The sequence below is a fragment of the Diadema antillarum genome, unplaced genomic scaffold, assembly GCF_040938485.1.
Source record: "Diadema antillarum isolate AM-2024a unplaced genomic scaffold, OU_Dant_1.0 seq00001201_RagTag, whole genome shotgun sequence".
NCBI lineage: Eukaryota > Metazoa > Echinodermata > Echinoidea > Diadematoida > Diadematidae > Diadema > Diadema antillarum.
In genome coordinates, this window is record NW_027271995.1 from 171,950 (window position 1) to 193,728 (window position 21,779).

Consider the following 21,779-nt stretch of genomic DNA (forward strand, 5'->3'; position numbering starts at 1 on the left):
AAAAAAAAAAAAAAGAAAGAAAAAAAAAGAATGAAATCCTAGCTACGCCGGTGCCCCTTCCCCGCTTGGTTTCCCTCAAAAAACAGTAAAAGTCTAGGGATTGAGAGCTTCCTATATTCCAAATGTCTGTCAAAAAAATCTCGTAAACATTTAGTGTCAAAACGCACCCCCCTTGAAAAAAAGCTGGTGACGCCCCTGTTTTCATTATTACATTTGGGGATGTTTCGGGAAGTTGAAATGTCTGAAGGTAAGCAATTTGGAAGGAAATTTGATGCAATGTATGTTAATCATATTGGAAGTAATATGTAATTCATGTGTGTTTGGGTAGGAGTTCTCAAGGAGTTGGGAATCCCCCTTTATTCCCGTAATTATTAAAAAAAAAATCACCGCGAGATTGCGTCCGGATAATAGAGAGATCCGGATAAAGGGAGGCCGGATAATAGAGGTTCAACTGTATTTGTAAATAGGAGTTTCTGCAATATACAAGCATTGCTTCTAAGCAGGTCTCCTATCTTTTCCATCACGTGATGTATAAATGATATGCTAAGTCTCGTATCAGCTATCATGATTGTCAAATCATTGATTTTTTTTTTCGCCCAATATTACAATTTTTTGTAATTCGTTACTCTTGGTGGAATTGAACAAACGAATTGAAATTGAAATTGAAATTGAAATTGAAATTGAAATTGAAATTGAATTGATCCGGAAACTCGATTCTTAAAAACGCCATGCTGTAAGCCGAAAACACGTCATCGATTTTGTAACGGACATAGCAAACGCAGCTGGTTGGGAAATACCACGTGATTCGATGACGTCATTTGAGACTTGACTAATTTCCATCCGCCAAGAACAATGAAGTTCTTCGTATTTTCCAATATCTTGTCAGTGTCAGCGTGCGTTTCTATATTGAACATCATCATCTGTTCTTAGCTATAATTTAGAACAATTTTTGGTTTTTATATATTGATAAGTATGATTATTTGCAGCAGAATCCAACGAGTCGGAACTACTTAATGGATATTACGCCGCAAGATTGTACCAGAAACGAAACAGGTTCTTGGCCACACGGCTTCTGTTGGTGTATTGTGTGTGGTCGTCACGCAATTTCATTGGGCATACTGCGTGTGTAATCAACGTTGCACCAGCGTTTTACATACTGACTGTGTGTGATCAAGGCCTATCATATGGATGTCGAATTTTCGGAGGCGAGAATGGCGGACGACGAGAGAACTGTGAAAAACAGTGATATTTCGTTTGGAAACGTAATAATCACTCTTGACAATGTTCTGATTCCAGATGCAAAGCTTTCTCAGACACCTTCTATTAACGATGGCGTGGACTTGGATACCGAAATTGACCTGCGAATCCTGGGATGTGAATTTATCCAGACTGCTGGGATCCTCCTCAAACTGCCGCAGGTAAAATTGAACGGGAATAGATTTACACGCACAAAGGGAAGCGTAGCAATAAATTTACCAATATTAATAATGGCATAATTACTAGGGCCTAGCGTAGGGGCTATATAAAAGTAAGCCTAATGATAATAGCTGTAACGTTAACAGTTAAACTTATAGCCAGGTCTGAGCATATTCATGATATTTGGCTTGATAATAATTGTACGTCGTAAGGGAAACTAGAATTCTAGTCTAGATCTATACAGCGATGAATGTAGCGTAGACTGTCTAGTCCCGTAGACATGGTAGACGCATCGCATGTAAACCGGTTAGCCGGTATTTCAGTGTGCAACACACAGACCATCAAAATGAAAGTAATGAAAACGGTAGACAGAAAGATCCGTCTGTCCGGAGGACTCTTATATTTTGCCATTAATGCTGTCCTCCGTAGACAGACGGAAGGTACCAGTACAGTCCGGGAAACCCACTCATGAGGACCGCTCCCGCGTACGAGGACTGCCTCGCCTCATGAGGACCGCCCCCATGCCTCATGAGGCCCCCCTAGGCCCTATTCACTTCTATTCATCTCACATCTGACGTATAAATCAGTTCGGGAAACCCACTCACAAGGGGGGCCCCTCCTTATAAGTAACCCGTCCCCCTTATAAGTAACCCCGTCCCCCTTAATATAAGTAGATTCTAACCCCCGGGGCACCCCTTATAAGGAGTCTCCACGCTTTTTTGCAATGCAACGCGAAAATGAAAGGACTGCGGCAATTCGCTTGATTATGTCCATAAAGCTTCACAAGTTTCCTAGTTACTCACGAAATTTGAGCAAAATCGGTTTGAGGCATCATATCTAAAATCATGGATTTAAATGCGATGTCAAACGACCCATGCGAATGCTGAAATGCGAGCGATTACTGGCGTGAGTGTCGCCAGGCGCGGCGGCGCGGCAATGCTTGAGTGCAGACGTGGCGACTAAGTCGCCACGTCTGCACTCAAGCATTGCCTGCTTGAGTACAGACGTGGCGACTAAGTCGCCACGTCTGCACTCAAGCATTGCCGCGCCGCCGCGCCTGGCGACACTCACGCCAGTAATCGCTCGCATTTCAGCATTCGCATGGGTCGTTTGACATCGCATTTAAATCCATGATTTTAGATATGATGCCTCAAACCGATTTTGCTCAAATTTCGTGAGTAACTAGGAAACTTGTGAAGCTTTATGGACATAATCAAGCGAATTGCCGCAGTCCTTTCATTTTCGCGTTGCATTGCAAAAAAGCGTGGAGACTCCTTATAAGGGGTGCCCCGGGGGTTATTTATAAGGGGGACAGGGTTACTTATAAGGGGGACGGGTTACTTATAAGGAGGGGCCCCCCTTGTGAGTGGGTTTCCCGAACTGAAATTTCGCAACTTTGCACAGTGATTTTTTGTTACACACACATGTTCACTATCCATGATGAAAAGAAGAAAAAATCTTTTTTTTTTTTCAAAAATCGAGTTTTAATCAACCGATGCAGAGCGCCCATTAAAACACACGTGTGCCTCCCAGGCCCCCCCTCCAAATCTCGGCCGTCGACCGCGCGATCGCCACGAAAATTGGCACACACCTTGCCTATGATGTAATCTAAAATATCTTGAAGTTAATTTTTCAAAAAATTATCATTTATGCTAAATTATGCTAATTTATGCATAATGATGCATGAAATCAGACTACATGTATTTGGTATAAATCACAAAATAAAGCTCAAAACAGGCACATTTTTTGTGTAAATATTCTTTTTAGTGTCCTTAGCAAATGTAATAAAAAAAAATTGTGATATCAGAAAAAATTCTTAAGTATTTTATTGTTTTTTTTTATTTCTTATGTATTTCTTTGTTTTTTCTGCTTTATGTTTTTCATTGTTTTTTCGATGAAATTTGTCTACGACATCGCTCCGAAAGTGAAAATATGTTATTCATTGATTTTAATCAATAAAACACCAAAATAATCATGCTTTTATGAAATTTGCCTGTATGTAAGCACAGTTTGCATTGAAATTGTACACGAAGTCACGTTTTTGAGCAATTTTTGATCTGACATGCATGTACATATTTATGCGTAACTTCGGAACCGCGTGCCCGGGCGTCGCAAATTTGGTGTCAAAAGATGCGCGAGACTCGAAATCGAAAGAAAAAAGTCATGAAATGTCGCGGCGATAGCTTTTTGCGATTGCGATACATCGCGCGGAACGTCGAGGGGGGGGGCCTCGGAGCCCCCGCTGGATGAGAAGACTACTGCAGTGTATGATGTCACATGCGTACAACGATACGAGGAAAATAAAAAGAGAATTTCACAAAACTTCACTTTTTGAATAAAGTGCACATTTCTTCAACTTATTACTGACGTATGTTAAGGGTAATATTATTTTCCCTGCCTTCTGAAAGAGAGCAGTCAAGTATATTCTTTTGTTATGTGAGAAAAGCGAAAATATGTTGATTTTTCTTTATTCTTTCTTTGTATCGTTGTACACATGTGACATCACAAGCTATAGTAGTCTTGTCATCCAGCTGTGACTGAGCTGAAACATCAAGAATTCATAACTTTTGAATGGATTGTCCGATTTTCCTCAAACTCTGAATTATGTGTTCTGCTGATATTGCTGCATTCTCTCAACCCACCTTTCTATGAAGGTGAACTTGTCCTTAAATGATCTTACCTACAAAGTGAATAGATTGCTTACAAATTTGAGTACCCACCTACTGTATCATTGTAAAAAGTAATTTTAATAGACATATATGCAAGAATAGACCAGAAAACTTTGTCTGTCCATAGAATCTGATCTTTTCATGATTTTATTAGTATTTTTTTTAAGTGGCAGAAGTGTTTAGAAGCCTTTATGTAGATTAATTGTCTTTCACAAGTACAATGTTATATTTGTATTTTGTCTCCACAGGTTGCTATGGCCACTGGACAGGTGCTCTTCCAGAGGTTTTACTACTCCAAGTCTTTTGTGAAGCATACCATGGAGGTGAGTCAGTCGGCCCATTTTTTCTTTGAGGGAGTGTGTACACGTGTGTGTGTGTGTCAGTGTCAGGTGTGTAACAAGTTGTTGTTTTTTAGTTAAGAAGGGATATGCTTGTATGCATAAATTGTTCGATATTACCTCCCATATACAATGTATATTGTGCCAGTAATCTGAAACAAATTTTTAAAAGGCTAAGATTAACTTCTGCTAGTTAGCTGTGGAGTTTCAACTTAGCTATGGTCCTCAGATAATCTGTAATTTGGTTCAAGAGTAGTTCGGTTGTGTTCTGGGTGCCTCTGTCTAATTCCAGCCCTATATCTAAATCTGAATTCACTGAAGGTCGTTTCCTATGATTAGTGTGGCTTGATTATGGTATGCAATGAAATGCTCACCTTTTTCTACCATTGGTATCCTATGATTTCTCTTTTTCTTCCAAAGATTGTGGCCATGGCTTGCATCAACCTAGCGTCAAAAATAGAGGAAGCACCAAGAAGAATCAGAGATGTTATCAATGTGTTTCATCATATACGGCAGAAGAGAAATCATAAGTAAGTCAAATATCAAACTTCCCTCTCCTCCCCCCCCCCCCCCCCAAAAAAAAAAGGTTTGTAGGAATAGGTTTCTAGTCACAAAAATGTGTCTACTAGTTTTTGCATCGAATGCCATCCTTATTTTAGCTAATGTGTATTTTTAAGAGTATTGACTGATTCAGTCAATGCATGTTAGCCTATAGTCATATCTGATATGCTTTTGAAACAGAATGATTAAGAATTAGCCTTTCTTTTTCTAGAGGTTTAAACTGAGTTATGTCTTTTCATGAAGGATGATACTTTGATATGTATATGCAATGTCATTAGTTGCAGACTAAGAAATTACACTTGCGATAGTCCATACAGTTGATCTGGAGTGGTAAATTCATTTTGAAAAGATAAGTAGTGATACAGGTGTAGAGGATTTAATATGCATTATGGATTAGGTCTTGTTTGTACAGCTTTTCCAAGTTGTGTGGCACTATGGCAGTTCAGATTGTAAACTTGTTGGTGTTGTGCTTGTTAAATGGCATGCCCACGCGTGCGTTCACGAGGAGCACTCCTAAACCACTCTCTTTCTCCCCCTCTCACCGTGATTGCCCATACAGCCTCTTCTGGCCCCCCTGCTCTCTCTCTGTCTGGTGAGTTAAGTGTCATCCAGAGAGACTTGAGAAGGGATCTCGGCCCTGGCCCTTGAGACAGGCCGTGTCTGTGGGCAATCCCCGGCGGCCAGGGAGTCTCTTCTGCGCACACTCAGGGGACGGTCACTCCAGAACCGGGCCGCACTAGCTCTCCCTCTCTCTTTGGCACTGGCAGGGGGCACTGTTCTATCTCACCCAGCCTGCTGGTCCACTATAAAAATATTCAGATCACTTTGCCCCCAGTGCACCGCATTTCAACCTCTCTCGTACTTGGTAGTTTTTGTCTTCCCTGTTCAACCAAGCTTATGTCTTCAGTACCCCATGCTCTCTTTCCTCTCAAAATTCAGCAGATTTGAATTATGCACGTTATGTTATTTTCTGAAGAGGACCGGCACTCTTGTCTGTATTGGAACATGGAAGATCTGTAAGTATGCTGTCCTGGCTTTTGTCAATTTTGCTATGGATAGTGCATCAAAGGGTTATTTCCCTTGTACATGTAAGCAGGGTCGTGACACATCTTTTCCAACTCAAATGTGCTCATTAAAATTTTGAAACATGGTAGTATGTGACAAATTTGGTAAATTGCAATCTGCCTCCATATCGTAGTGCCATAGTAAGCCACACAACTCAGAATCTACAAGCTGCCTTTCAGAGTCTGTATGTGGAGCACACCTGTACATTACACTCTCTCACTTAGTAACCAGAGTTATTAAGAGTGTCATTTTGCAAGCAAGTGGAATTACTTTTCAACTGTGCAATGTAAGTCTGTGCCATTCAGGTTGTCTTCCACTGATATTTATTCCCCTGTTGTATGTTTGCAGGCATCCAGAACCCTTGGTTTCAGACCAGAAGTACATCAATCAGAAGAATCAGGTGATCAAGGCTGAAAGAAGGCTACTGAAAGAGCTGGGCTTCTGTGTTCATGTCAAACATCCCCACAAGGTAAAGAAGAGTGGTGGGAGGGTTGCGTGCAAGGACAGATGAAAACCATGAAACAGACTTGTGTTTCCCAAAAAAAGATGTTAATGTGCTGGTGTCGCACATTTCCAGCATCCACGAATCATCAGTTATATAGCCCAGCATCAGACACAAAAAGAAGTTTTGCAGAAAAGCTGAAGACTAAGCTGTGCTTTGATGGCACAGGGAGAGGCTAAATAACAACACCTCAAGGTTTACTTTTTGTACTATCTATTGGCTAAGTTTGTTTCATGGTCATCCTTGCTTGCACTGTGCCCTCATTGTTATATGTTGTTGCTAATGAGAACCAGTAACCCATTGAAGTATGTGTTTTTCTTTCTGTCTGTTTTCCCCCCTTTTAACATAATGATGTATTTTTCATGAATGTATGTCACTGTTTTCTATGACATTGGGATTGTTCTGTTGCACTTGCTATCCGTTTAGTTATGACCACTTCGATGTATGTTTTTCCCTCCGCCAGCGACGGTCGCCAATTAGCATGATTGAATGCAGGGTTCATTCGAAGGTTTTGTGTCCCAACTGCAGCAAAGATCAGATTCTAACTTGATTTGTCCTCTTCTTCTCTTTCATCCTCTCATCTCTGAAGATGATTGTGATGTACCTTCAGGCGCTGGAGTGTGAGTCCAACACACAACTCATACGGACCGCATGGTGAGTACAAAAACTCCTACATTCTCATGGCAGACCACACAATTTTTATAGTTCGCACATAATCCCTCCCAGCCTCTTATTGAAATAAGAAGAGAATTAAAAAGCAGATGAATTGAAATGCATGGACAATTAAGAGTTAGTTGAAATGCGTGGATAATTAAGAGCTTGTGTAGCTCTTGTTCACACGTGTATGTTCACTGAACCGATCTTCAGAAGTCGTTGATAGGGGCATTTACTGCACTGTGTAAGCCAGTGACCCGTTCACCCAAGTTTTGTTACCACAATTTGGCACTGTATCAATGAGATGACACACACCAGTACATGCCCTTGCTTTAGGGTTACCACACATGGTGGCATTTGAAAGACTTCTTTTGGTATTGTAGTCTGGGTGCCAGAGGCAGAGCCTTGTTACACAGTCTGCCCAATGTTTTTTTTATTTTTTAAGGTTATACCATACTTTCGAGGGTGCTGGAATAGGAAATACTTGAATTGGAATGTCCATTTTTAATGGCCATCTTGAATATCTAAAAAACCTCATTTATACAAGAGTTGCATCAACCAGATTCAGATTCAGCACCCTTGAAATAGGGAAAACCCATCAATACATGTTTTTTCACAGTTTTTCCTCAGTGTACAAATTTAAATATTTGCCAGCCATTTTGGATATCTCAAACCCCTCAGGGATACAAAAGTTTGCTATGCATATTCAAATTCGAATGGTAAAACAAGGTTGGGCCCAATATCGGACTACAGACCACTGCTATTTTTGATTAACCCGACAGTGACAAACTAAAGCTGGGAGGTTTCGTTGTTGACTTTGAAAATTATGTGGCCTGCCATATACTCCAATGTCATCAGGGCCCCATTTCATAAAAAGCTATTGTGATAGCAACTCTTGCTAGAGTGGCAGATGTCACAATAACGACATGAATAGCTTCCTGATGGGATGTTATGGGAGATGACTATTCCTAGTAAAACTTGCTATCCTAACATCTTTTATGAATTGGGGCCTTGGTCCTGTTGATTTACTAAATTGTTGAAATTACTAAATTGTTTGTGAGCTTCCTGTACAAGATGATATGGTCATGCAAATTGCGTAGAAATACTGCTCAATTTACCTTCCGACAGTGCTTGTAGATATTTGTATACAGCTGTCTACTGAACTGCAAAGTAAAATGAAGCCGTGTAATGAAATTACTTGATCTATCTTCATTTAGTTGTGCTGAGGACTCTTAGAAATAGATTTTTAAGATGAAAGTGCCTATTTTGTTCAAACTTTTGCACGTGGAGTGCAAACTTGTTTGATAGTATTAGATATTCCAGCCATACATTGCTGTCTGGTATACCTTATATACTGGCTACGATGGTACCATCGGTTCATGTTTTAAATGACACTAGAATTGCGTAGTAGTGAGATTACATCTATTTGATCAGCTGAATGCTAAATGTTGATGGGGAGGAACATAATTTCGTCCAACCTACTTGACTAAGACCCACTTGTTTTACAGAAGTTTATGGTCATCCTTTGTTCAGAGATTCTTGGTAAGGCCCTGCAACTGTGAAATATAATACAAAAGTCATATTTCACAGAAGCTAAGATTTAGGCTTATTCATACATGGAAACACTAATTTGTGTGAAGGTACATTATAATGCATCTGTCATCTGGGGCAGAATCATTCACAAGCTTCCCTTTTGGAAAGACAAAAATGTCTCCTTTTTCATACAGTACATGTGTACTCTAAAAGTCTTAAATTTTCTTGTGCATGAAACTTACGAATTTCACAAGGAGTCAAGATTCATGAAAGTGAAATGTATGCCAAGGTTTGATGGGGTTTTATTTTTCTGCACAATGCATTGAATGCCAGTGGTATTCTTGCAAAAGTTTGTGCTGTGAAAAAGACTGCCAGCTCCAAATTGCATTAGTTTCATGCTTTAAGTATTTCTTGTTATACAGTATTTTACTGTGATTAAAACATGAAACAAGAACATTCACTCTGCTTTCTTTTTATGCTTGCCGTAAAGAATCTGGATCAGTGATTTCTTAGGAATTTGCATCACCATTAATTTGTGTGTGTGGTGCCTCTTGATAGTAGGAGGCTCAAATCAAATGTCACATACTAATTAAATGTCCATGGATCTATTTGTATGTGCATACTTCTTTTGTAGCATTTATCATTCTGAACTGATTTTGACAATGTTTCGTGGAGTGGGAGAGGGCAAATGGAATATTTCAGCTTGTCTTATGCAATGATGACCATGAAACTTCCCAAAGATTGCTAAGTGTAAACTGAGAGCTAGATACTAATGCGAGATTATTTCATTTTGTTCCCCTCCTACTGAAGATGTAGGTTGGTAAGTACAGAAAATCTCTCCAAGCTGCGTGTGTCGTGTGTGGCGGCACACAAACCTTCCACATGCCCACCAAACACCAGAAACACACCAGTAGTCTCCCCCTGCTCCTGTCGGCCACCCAGTCAGCCAGTGGGGTGGGGCTCTGCAGTCAGCCGTCACCTCAAGCCAAGTGCAGGTTCCCCTCCTCACAAACGAGAGGGCGACATATTGGGAGAGCGTCGAGGGCTTCGTGTAGCGTAACCCCCCCTTTTCGCTGCTCCTCCAGTCTCCAAGCAGTGCACTCCAGTCAACGCTGGTACATGAATGGGATGGGCCTGGCGTTTTCCTGGGACATCACATGTCTGCGGTATGCCATCAGGGCATACAACAGGGTGGTGTTTCCTTATTTGCATTTATTGTCAGTATCTGTTATATAATTAGTATTGTAGTGGAGTGAGTGTGTCATAAATCTCAGTAAGGCTTATGTAGTCAAGTGGAGAAACCACTCAGTGTCATGTTATGAGATCAATGAACTGAATTTTAGAAGTTTGTGTATATTCGTTGAATATAGTGTCGAGGTGTTACAATTTTGTTTGTATGTTGAAAGTTGCATGGTGATAAAGAAATTAGCAAATCACGTACACAAGGATTAAGTGCTTATGTGTACCTGGGACATGTGAAACTGCCAAAACTCTTCATAGTGTGATGTTTCAACAAGTAATACTTTCATGTTTTGCTTCATATCCGTTCTATAGGATATTGCTCAAAGTTTTGAGGTAATGCTTGTTAGATGCCCTCAAAACCAAGAACAACATGCTCCCGTCGTATGCCAAGACAGATTGCCCCAAAAAAGTGGAATTTAAGATTTAGAGATGGACAAAACCATTGAAGTCTTGTGGTAGAAAATGTTAAAGGGATGGTACAGTATTGGTGGAGATGAGAATTGGGCTTTTTACTTTTTGCGAGATACCAAGAAAACACTTATGATATAGTGCAGAGCATACCATTATTAAGAGGATTTCAAAGTTTATTTGATGAAAATCGAGTTTGGAATGACTGAAACATCCCAAAAACAAAGTAAAACAAAGTGATCGTAATAAAGTGTGGGTCCCACACTTTTATTAGAATCACTCTTTTTTTAATATCTCAGACATTTCAAAACCAATTTTCATTAAATAAACGTTGAATTCCTCATAGAATTACATGCTCTTTCATATTTCATGAGAGGTTTCTCATTATCCCACCAAAAAAATGTTAGAAACCTGAAAGTAGGTCTCAACCAAAACTATATGATCCCTTTAAAGTAATTGCTTTTGGAATAGGCAAGTTAAAATGCATTTTATCTACCTAAAAGAGCTATAATGGATAGCTATTGAGTATGTTAATGGTATGAATGACAATGTATGTGTATTTGTGTAGAGTAGATAAAATTAGTAGTCTTCCACACAACCAATTTTCCTGAGTAATGTTATTGAAATAATACTTCAGTGCTTGTGATTACCACATGTAGAATGGTACTGGTCTCGTAGAATAAGTGTGACGGGGCGACCTGAGTATATACTCGAAAGAAAATTGTGCTGATGACTGTTCATGTAGACTCTTTACAGATAAGTGCGTATGCTTACCGCAAGTCTTCCAGAACCAGCATCGGTGGAGCGAGGCAACGGAGGCGGCGCAGGTAGCCGTGACACTTGAAAGACACTTCCACGATCTGATCAGAACACTGGTAGATGCTGGGTGATATGGCAGACACGGGCCCTTGGGACCAAAGTAGCGCGCACAGAGGACGACCGTTTCCCTACATCGGCAACACGGCTATACGATTTACAAATTGGCTGAAAGGGCAACTGACTGAAGTGTTCTGTTTGAAAACAAAACATATTGCATAGAACAAGGAGGTTATGAGTGTCATAGAGAGAAAACAAAAATCAGAAGGGGTGCTTAATAACACCTGCCAGAACATATTTCATGATGCATTCTGTAGTCAAAGAATTTGCTAGTATGCTAGAATATCATCGCAAAGTTATCTGGCTTTTCTGTCTGATGTGCTAGAACGAATGCCATGCAAACAGCTTCTCTCTCACACACAAAGATGATGAGTTGTATTTTAGTGCATTGTAATCTCATAATTTCCCCATGTTTTTACAGGAGGAAGAAAATGCTGTCTCCATGTGATTCATGTTTTTGTAGTTCATGGTTTCCACAGACTCACAGATGAGTGCACAAACTCACAAGACAGTCTCTTCTGAAGGTTCATCTGTGCCGTAGTGTACAGCCAGCGTGATTGCCCAGGAAGTACTGCAGTGGCGACTTGTGACTCGCAAAAGACGGTTGACCCAAAAGAACGGAACCTCTACCGGCATACTTGTGACATCGGATGGGTATTAACCTACTTGCATGCTGTTGGATCAGATAGATAAACGGGAGTGCCTAATGTGTCAGATGCTAGCGTACATGTGGATCGTCGCAGTGCTGTTTGTATTCATTTACCTCTTCCAGCCCTGTTCCTGTAGAAACCCTGGTGCTGAAGATGACTGGCTGTCGTGAATGGATCGTGTGAGACAAAGTGTCACTGTCGCCACAGAGGAATTTGTTCTACTCTGGAAAAAGCGCTGTTGGATCACTCCTCTTTATTCTTGTGGTTGTTTTGTTACAAATTAAGAATATTCAGTGTTTGTAGTGCCAGTGAAAGGCAGTTTTAGTTGTGTTTTGATGACTTGATAAAAGAAAGACAAAAAGATGTTCAAATAATTAACCTAGTGGCTTATGAAATAAATCTTTTACTTGTCATGCAGTGCTTAAACCAATACAGTACACAAGTATGTAGTTGTTAACTTTTACCAGTGTTGAAATAATATGCATGAAGTTTGACATGCATGATATATTGTGGCAGATACTCCGTTAGCTATAATGTGGCAGATGGCTTTGATAAGTTCCTCCAGTGTCCTCACAAAAAACAACAGCAAGACAAAAGTTTATGTTCACTTCATGGTCAGCATTATATCTGAGAACAACCTTCTTGGATTCCCAGAAATTCTGGCTAGAGCCAGGCTTTTCCTTCTGATGAGCCATAGAGTTCCTGGAGACACCCAGTCTGAACAACGCTTTGCCTTTTGCCCATTCCCATAAAGACTGTGATCTCATGCTTACTCAAAAGCAGCTAAACCATTTGTGCCATCTGACAATGTTTGTATCGATCAAGTGTTGCTTGTAAAAGAAGCTAGACCTTAATGTGGTAGTTCCCTTCTAAGAGTGTAAACTAGTGAATACATAATCATTACCATTATTGATCTCTTAAGCTTAGTCCAAGTAAAAGTAAGCAGATGTTAAGGAAGTAGAATAGGGATTTAGAGGAAGTTAGAAGATGAAGAAGCTAGACATTTCAGTGGCGAAGGGAGTGCACTCAAAAAGACAAGCAGCCGAAACTGGTGGCCTGATGTTGGTGTTTGGAAGGCATGTGGATGGTTTGACAAAACTCTGGTAAGCAGCATACTTCTTACTTCTTCAGATAAGAAATCACCCTCCCGAGCTCTACTTTCTCTTTCCACTTTGTCCAAATAATAGAAAAAGATTAAAGGGGTGGATTCGTCTAATGAGCAAAATGCAATGTACAGTACGACATTTGAACAGCAGTGGACAAGCCGATTTGAGAAGAGACACAGATGTGTTTGATGGAAAACATTGAATTTGTGCAACCTTTAGAGATGGAGAGATTATTCCATATGTGCTTCAAAACAAAATTGAATATTGTATTGAAACTTTGGACCATGATGCAGTTAGCAAGCATCCTGCATTCATGTTTGAAGACAGGCATTAAAATCTGACAAGCCATGACTACTGTAGTCTAAATCGGCTAGAACTGCTGTAGTAAACACGAAAAATGTGTTTCTGTGTTACAGCCAGTTTGTCATCCCACTGATCTAAGACTACTGATTATTTCATCTTTGTGCAGGAACTACATGAATGACAGCTTCCGTACAGACGTCTTTGTGCGCTACCCTCCCGAAACCGTCGCCTGTGCATGTATATTCCTCTCAGCCCGTCAAATCGGGGTAAGTGTTCCCATGCACTGCATAAGTGCATTTTGTGTACGGATTGTATATAACAAACCCTCAACGCATTATCATGCAAAATTTTCATCAATAAGACTGTTGTGTCTTTGATGTAGATAACCTGTAAATGAATATGATTTTACCCATGGCACATAAAGCTGGGTGATGATGGGGGAAAATAAGGAAAAGAGAGAAGTTTGAATGAACGGGTAGTTGAGACTGTGATGTGCGGCCAGAGACTTGATATTTCCCAAAAAATAAACAAAAACAAACAAATAATTTATATTTTGAGAGAATATGTAACAAAGGAGGACATACAACTGTAGTAGTGTAATGAACAATTTCACATCCAAACTTGTTTCTCTTTGAATGAATTTTTCAACCGACGAAAGTCTCAAAGAGTTAGATTCCTTGACTCGATTATGGTTCTGTATGTTGCTGCATTACAGTTCTAATGACTTGCCCACTGATGACAAAGTTTTGTTTATACTTTCCTATCTCCCCTTGTAGCTGCCCCTACCAAACAACCCACCTTGGTATGGTGTCATGGGAGCCAGCCAGGATGATGTGGAGGAGATCTCTCTATCCATTCTCAGGCTGTACACAAGGAAAACGGTGAGTAGTGCTAACGTCGCTTTCATTCATAGAAGGTTGCATTTCTAATCCGTATGAGTTGACTATAAATGTCAATTTACAGATTACAAAATGTACCATGTAAGATGACTATAAATGTCAATTTACATATCACAAATCACATTACAGTGCACTCCTGCTATAACAAATTCAGTTATAACAAAATTCTTGTTACAATGAAGTAGAAATTCCTGTCTGAAAATTATCAATTTATCTTTATGTATTTGCCTGCTCAGTTATGGTGAAATTATGATGTACTGAAAGAAAGCTCCTGGTCCCATGGACTAACAATGAAAGTGCATTGCATTGAAAAGATATTACAAAAAATTCATAAGGCTCTCTGTGGTAGATTTAGGCTTATTGTATTAAAATTAAAAAATAAAAATAGATGTCATTTAGTTCTCCAATTGCTTCAGAATACATCTATTTCTCCAGCTTTTGAGGTTATTGTTGTTTGCATTTATGTTTATTTGCTTGTTTGTTTTTTGCGCGTATTATTGTGCGAGCGTGGAAGAAGTCAAATTCTGAATTTGACAGAGACATACATTCAATTCAGTGTTTGTGTATAGTTTCACATATCTTGCATTTTTCAAATTTTTGTACCTGTCTGGAAATAATATGCTGGGTTTTTTTTTTCTGTGTGTGATTATGTGTGCATCCATAGTAATCTGTTATAATTTTGTCTTACTGTTTATGAATTACATAACTCATTCCAGTGCAGTGTGTAATGGTCCTGACATGGTGTTTTTGATGAAGTCGTTTGACCGTTCGTTTCTCCACTCCTCCGTTCATGCAGAAAACCTATGAGACCCTGGACAGGAAGTTGGAGCACTGTCGCATGGCCATCCAGGAGGCCAAGCTAAGGGCCAAGGGTCAGCTCTCTGAGTCTGGAGTGAACAGCACGGCGGGAACTCCCAGTAGCTTCTCCCCACACATCTCGAGACCAAGTGAGTTTGTGTCCTTGCATCTCTGAAACTAGTTGTGCTCTGGTATCAGTGTACTTGGAAGTGTTTTCATAGTATTCAGACTTATTGATCAGTAATAGTAGTTTTCATGATAACTAAAATGCTGTTAAATGGTGCTACAGGATGCTAGACAGTTTTCTGCTTGGATGTAACACTCTAATCTTGATATTTACACACAAAAAATGCCCATATTACGTCATTGAAGTTGTTTTCGTTGGTGAAAAGGTCATTTTTTATTTTTTTTTTTTTGTGCGACAGAATTAGGATGCTATAAATGTCAGAGGTTAAGTTCAAAGATCTTGGATACAGGAGGATTTACACACAAAAAATGCCCATATTACGTCATTGAAGTTGTTTTCGTTGGTGAAAGGGAGGTTATTTTTTATTTGTTTTTTTTTTTTTTGTGAGACAGAATTATGCTATAAAGGTCAGAGGTTAAGTTCAAAGATCTTGGATACAGGTTGAATACAGGAGTGTACTAGTCAGTGCTGTCATGTCAGATACTGACTGCAGTGCCTCTTGATAGCAGGGAGTTGTTGATTGTTAAATGCATTGTCAGACAATACTTGAGGTTTGAGGAATTTGAATTAGAGGTCCTGCATGCTAGCACTTTCTCTGCGAATGTACAAAATGAAACTAGAAAAATAAATATGTGAAAGGCAGCAATCCAATTCTTAAAAGAAGAGTTGGAAATTTGTGAGCGACAGAATTTACCATACTTAACAGCTGAGGACGAGTCCTGAGTATTCTCGGGCAAGTGTCTATGGGACATGCGTATTGAAGCAAAATCTGCCCATCCTCAGCGGGTTAATTTTACCAATAGGCTGTTGTGATAAAATGAAGTTTTCAGGAAGTGGTGTATTTAGATGAGGATATTTGATTGTAGATATCTTAATAGTGACTGCAAGACTTCATTCTTTCTTAATCCGTATGAACATCAATATACAGCTCAAGAAAATTCTTCATCTTTTTTGAATTTATCATTCCATCCCCCCTAAAAAAAGGGTATATTTTATATATGATATTAGAATTAAAAAAATATGTTGGTCCCCAAACATGACAAACACTAGAGCTAATGGTACCTTTGTCCCTATCTGCCATAGATTCTCCAAAGGTAAACACAGAGTCACCAGGATTACCAAAGACTTACAAAATAGCCAACTCCATCAAGGAAGAACCTCACTCTGGATCTGCAGGCAGTACTAAGAGCAGGTAAGTCTGGATTGAAATGGCTTCTATCCACTGTTAGTGCATGATACTATGTTGTTCTCTGCTGGGGTATGTTGCATGAGTGTTTCATTGTGATATCACAATGGGAATGAATACAAGAGAAATGTGGAGCTAACATTATATGAGTTCATTGTAATGATCATTTGAATATGACATTTTGAATTTATGGCATTGTTCAAAGAGCAGGAAACTAAGTTACAGTACAGTAAAAGAACGCAAGTCACCTGCTCGACGTAGAATAAACCAGAATGAACAAAGATATTTGTGTTGTCGTAAAGGGACATTTCCACAAATACTTTAGTTCGCTGAATGCCAGAAGAGTAGTGAAACATCCAGTGGAGAAAATTGGACAGTCCGTTAATGAAGTTATTAATATATAAAAACTCAGTCAAAGTCCATAGTGAATGCCTCCCTCTGTAGATAAAAAAAATAGCAAAAATTGTACTGTCACAATAGAAGAGTGATATAATAGCTATTCCTAATTTCATACTGTCCATTTTTGTTTTTCTGCAGAGAAAATGGTAAAGTAGAGAAACACAAGAGGAGTCCATCAACATCTGCCTCGAGTAGGAGCCGCTCTTCCAGTAGAGGGCGCCGATCAGAGAGCCATGATTCTCACTCTGACCGACATTCTTCTCGCGATCACAGTTCCCGAAGTCGCAGTGCGTCACCGCGCAACAGCAGGAAACGACCGTCCAGCAGCAAGCGCAAACGGGAGGACCACAAGCGCAGCCGGCGGGATCGCTCGGCCAGCCCCAAGCATCGGCACGGGCACAAGCAGAAGCATGCGAGGACGCCACCGCGGGGCTACGAGAGCCGGAGTCGGTCGCGGTCGCGCAGCCGCTCGCGGGAGCGCCGTCACAAGCACCACTACAGCCCATACAACGACCCTTCCTCGAAGGAAACCTCGCACTCGCGCCACAAGAGCAGGAGTAAGCACCGGAGGGATCGGTCGCGCACCCGCTCGCGGTCCCCGATGTCACGCTCGCACTCGCACAAATCCAAGAGAGACTCTAGCCACAGTCGCGCCAATGAACGACGGAGAAGGTGACGACTGCCTCATTTTTTAGTGCCTTATTTGACAGAGAATGTTTTTATTTCGTCATGAAATACTGATTTGTTTATGAACCACCTTTTGGGTATGTTTCATTTTCCTGTTAAAAGAGAGTTTTCTACTCGATGCATATGTATGTAAAAGCAGTTTTGCTTCTTTGAGGGCGATAACAGGAGTATTAGAAGGAAAAGTCACATCCATCAGATGGTTCCTTTCTCTTGATGTGTAGAGATATGTCGTATCAAATTGGAATGGTCAGGGTTTAAGAATGCACTGACATGGAAATATTGCCATGTGACTGTTGCCTATTGCTTGGTGGAAGTGTTGCTTCATTTTGTTTGAAGATTCCTTACACACCATTTTAGTCGGCAAGTAGGTTGCTTCTTGTAGCTTTAATTTCACTATTGTGCTAGTATGGAGCTCACACTGACTCCAAGCTAGACGTAGAGCACAAAAAGTAGTCATCCGTCAGACAGAAGATGTTATCCCGTTATCTGGACCCCTATTGTCCTGTTCCCCCCCCCCCCCCCCCCCCCCAAAAAAAAAGGAAGAACCCCCCCCCCCAAAAAAAAAATTATTAACGTATCTTTAGGTCAAAGAAAAAGAATAAAATAAAAAGTCTGAGAGCTGTGAGAAAGATGGTCAATTATTGTCAGTAGCTATGTACAGTTAATAAATCCCTAAAATGGGAAGGAATGTTGTAGGAGCAAATGCACAGTGTGCATAGTCTACAAGAAGTAGATGCCAATTTAGGTATTTTCATTTTGGAATGATTTGTTTCAGCTTCCAGAGGACAGCTCTTAGTCCTTTGTTATTACAACAGAATGTGTATCATGTAAGAAGGCAACTGTTCTAAGTAACAGTTCATGATTCCACAAACTCACAGATATGTGTGCACATTTGTTTATCATGTGAGACAACTGTTATAGCTACCAGTTCACGCTTCTTTAGCCAAGAACTCACGAATATGTGTTCATACTTTTCTTTTTTTTCCCACATTTTTTTTCCCCCACATTTTTTTTTCCTCATTCCACTTGAGGGTTATTGCTATGATTCGAACTTGCAGTATACTAGGGTGTTCAGGGGTTGCCCCAATAGGTAGGCAAAGTGGCTGTTCAGTAAAAAGGGGCAAAAAAAAAACAAACCCTTTTTAATATGATACAAAGTATTAGTGTATAAACTACTGTGGCCAAATATCTTATCTTGAGCCAGTTTGGCCAAAGATACTTTCTAATTCAAGATCTTACAATCATGACTTACCACCGCAAGGTTGTGCCAATCCAGGAAAAGGATTATGTAGTGTCACACGTACACGCTGTATTTTTCAATGTACCAAGACGCACAGACTGAGGTAAGTTTGTACACTTTGAACCCAAGCTCTCATTTTGGCAGTTGGGTAGGACAATATAGGACCAGGATTTGTGGGTATCTTCTGTAAATGAGGACTGCAGTAGTCTATCACAGTGTTCTGTCTTTACACCTATTGCTTCTTTTAGCAATGCACACAAATCATTTTAGTGAGAAAAACTTTGTGATAGGACACCATTTACTTCACTGCATCACCCAATCTCCTCTAACCTGTTGAAGACGGTTTGATTTTGCTACGACATACATTTCCCATAGGCACCTGCCTGAGTGTACTCGCGACTCGTCCTCAGCGGGTTAACATCTGCTTTGGATTTTATTATAAAGCCATGGACTGATGGCTTGATTCGATTGGGTATTAAATTGTTGGGTGATAAATTTGTCATTATCGTGTCACACCCACTTATAAAGGGGAGTCATTGTTGATAGTTAATTCTTTGTAAATGAAGTGCTGACATGATAAAAGCCTGGTTTTGGTCGGCAAAAGACCTAAGCTAACCATAAACAAAAAGAAAAAAAAAGAAGCTATCCCAAACAATATGCTTACTGGGGTTTTACATTGTATGATGTTGGGAAATTATTTTCTACCCCCCTGTGCTTGAAAAAAAAGAAGAAGTAAGCAATGGGTCATCATCTCCTGTGCACTACTACCAACTCCCCGTGTGTTTTGTTGGGCTCTCACTGCTCCTATAAAGTTTAGCTGTGATTAATAGTCTGCATGCAGAATGTAGCGACGACTCGACTGTACTAATTTGATTTACATTCCCGCAGTCGGTTCTACTGAAGATAATAATGACGACAAGGGGATAGAAAGGGAAGGAAAAAGAAAGAAAAAAAGGTTAGGAATATTTTGTTGTTTAAACTTTACAGTATTGATTCATTGTAGAAATGCAGATTATTATTATTTTTTTTTTTCATCGTTCAGGATTTTATATGATTCTTAAAATGGTTGATGGGAAGCGGATCAAATAATTTAAGTATAATTACTACACTTTGTTGTCTGTCGTTTATATTGATTTGACTGGATATAATGACATTGCCCTGTACCATTGTCATAAGCAAAGCTGAATTTTGTGGTTATGATTGTTTTCATATTAGCTCTTAAAAGATCCAGGAACCATGTGTACTAGAACCAAGGACTTTGTATTAAATGCCAATTTTATATTGATCTTTGAAGTTTCGTAGGTTTTGCCAATGGCACCACACAACGTCACATGTTTTTCCTTTGTTCTATTTTGAAAGCATTAAAAAATGGAAAAAATACATGTATGTTCATATAATATGTCTTTTACTATGTTTTTCTTTTCTTGTAATAAAAGTTGCTGTTTGTGAAAATGATAAGTACATCCCAAGTCTCAAGGATATATGATTTATTGGAGTACCTTTACAAAGTTGATCTGTAAGCAGTTGTGAGAAAGGAGTTAAGGCAGACATTGACAGCTGTTCACTGCAGATGGTCAGTGCATGTACATGTACTTTCTATCAGAAGATGGTTTTTAAAATGATAGATTTATCATTGTCTTCAAACATCTTGTGGAAAGACCCAGAGTTGATGTATGTGCTGAAGATAATCTCACCTTCTTGAAACTTTACACTGTATGTGAGGATTCCCCTAAAGACTTAGGTTAGGGTTATGTTTGTGGTTAGAATTCATGTTTGTCTTTTTTAATAGTAAGCAGATATTTCACGGGAGCAATTGTCTCAGGAGTAAATATTGTAGAACTTGCAAATGGTGTGGTGTTCAAGAAACCATGTTGGATGTTTTGAAATGTGTTTGCCACACAGTCACAAACATGCACACACACACACACACACACACGCGCGCGCACACACACACACACGCACACACACACACACACACACACACACATGAACCTTCCATGGCTTACCAGTAACTGACATGTACAGAAGTACTGCACACAATGTAAACACACAATGTAAACACACAAGTAATTTATTTCAATTTATTACCAATTCCAAAATACAGAAATACGAATTAAAAAAAATATTGGACCATGGTATGCTTAGTGTGTTTTCTTTTGAAGTCCCAGTTCTGTGCATGATGGAATCTGGGAGGTGGACATTTGAAAGGTACATACAGAGACTTGCCAACGTAGTCGCAGTCTCAGATATTGCTGTTCATGTTATACAGAACTTGGAAGTCGGTTGTACAAAAAATAGCTCTGAGAGACAGTTATTGATGATGCAAAACCTGCATCAGCATTTCAAATAGACAATAACATGCGAGCTGTACTGAGTGAAGTATATTTTCTCTTTGTGTGTGTGTCCGTGTGTGTGTGTGTTACATTTGGTTTTCACATAGTGATACTAAAAACAATTTCATACGTTTATGAATTCAGCCTATCATTACGCACATTACTCGTAATTTGACTGACATGATACAAGAAGCAATCCTTGGACAAAGAAATCACACAATATTACAATATTTCCTTCAACGGTCAATTTTTTGAATGTCAAAAGTGCACGAGGTGCACCTTGCAACCAAATTACAGAGCGAATGACGGGCAACATTTAACAAAGAGTAAACCTGGCCAAGTTCTCAAAGAATTTTAGGGAAGACGCCGGTTCTCCAAACACAAATTCTTGAATAGAGTGGGAAAATTGTATCAAAATAATGCTCTTTGTCTTCTATTGCCCCGTACAGCTGCCACATGGGACAACTTTATTGACAGAAAATACTGCAGACACAGACTCCCAAGACCGCTGTGCACGTTTTAAAGTGCCATGTCCCCACAGGAAAAAGGTCAACTCTCTGAAATATGTTGCTACAAGTTCCATGGGTCACTTCTGTACAAGTCACAGAGTGTGCAGGACATACATTGTAAGTGAGTTCTTGAAATTCACACTGAATAATGTCAGCTAATTTCTCACTTAATTCCCCCATCCCACTGATACCAGACAGAATGAAATAATGTTGTTTTG

At 39.7% G+C, this 21,779-nt stretch overlaps 1 protein-coding gene across 1 annotated transcript; it reads left to right on the forward strand.

The window, feature by feature from the left end:
• Positions 1 to 1,084: 1,084 nt before the first annotated feature.
• Positions 1,085 to 17,962, forward strand: LOC139744674 (cyclin-L2-like). The gene is made up of 10 exons (XM_071655097.1): positions 1,085 to 1,418; positions 4,334 to 4,408; positions 4,844 to 4,953; positions 6,398 to 6,518; positions 7,141 to 7,205; positions 13,490 to 13,589; positions 14,100 to 14,204; positions 15,019 to 15,169; positions 16,291 to 16,399; positions 16,931 to 17,962. Exons 1-10 carry the CDS (start codon positions 1,185 to 1,187, stop codon positions 17,466 to 17,468), a joined length of 1,608 nt encoding a protein of 535 aa, XP_071511198.1. The 5' UTR covers positions 1,085 to 1,184; the 3' UTR covers positions 17,469 to 17,962.
• Positions 17,963 to 21,779: the final 3,817 nt, after the last annotated feature.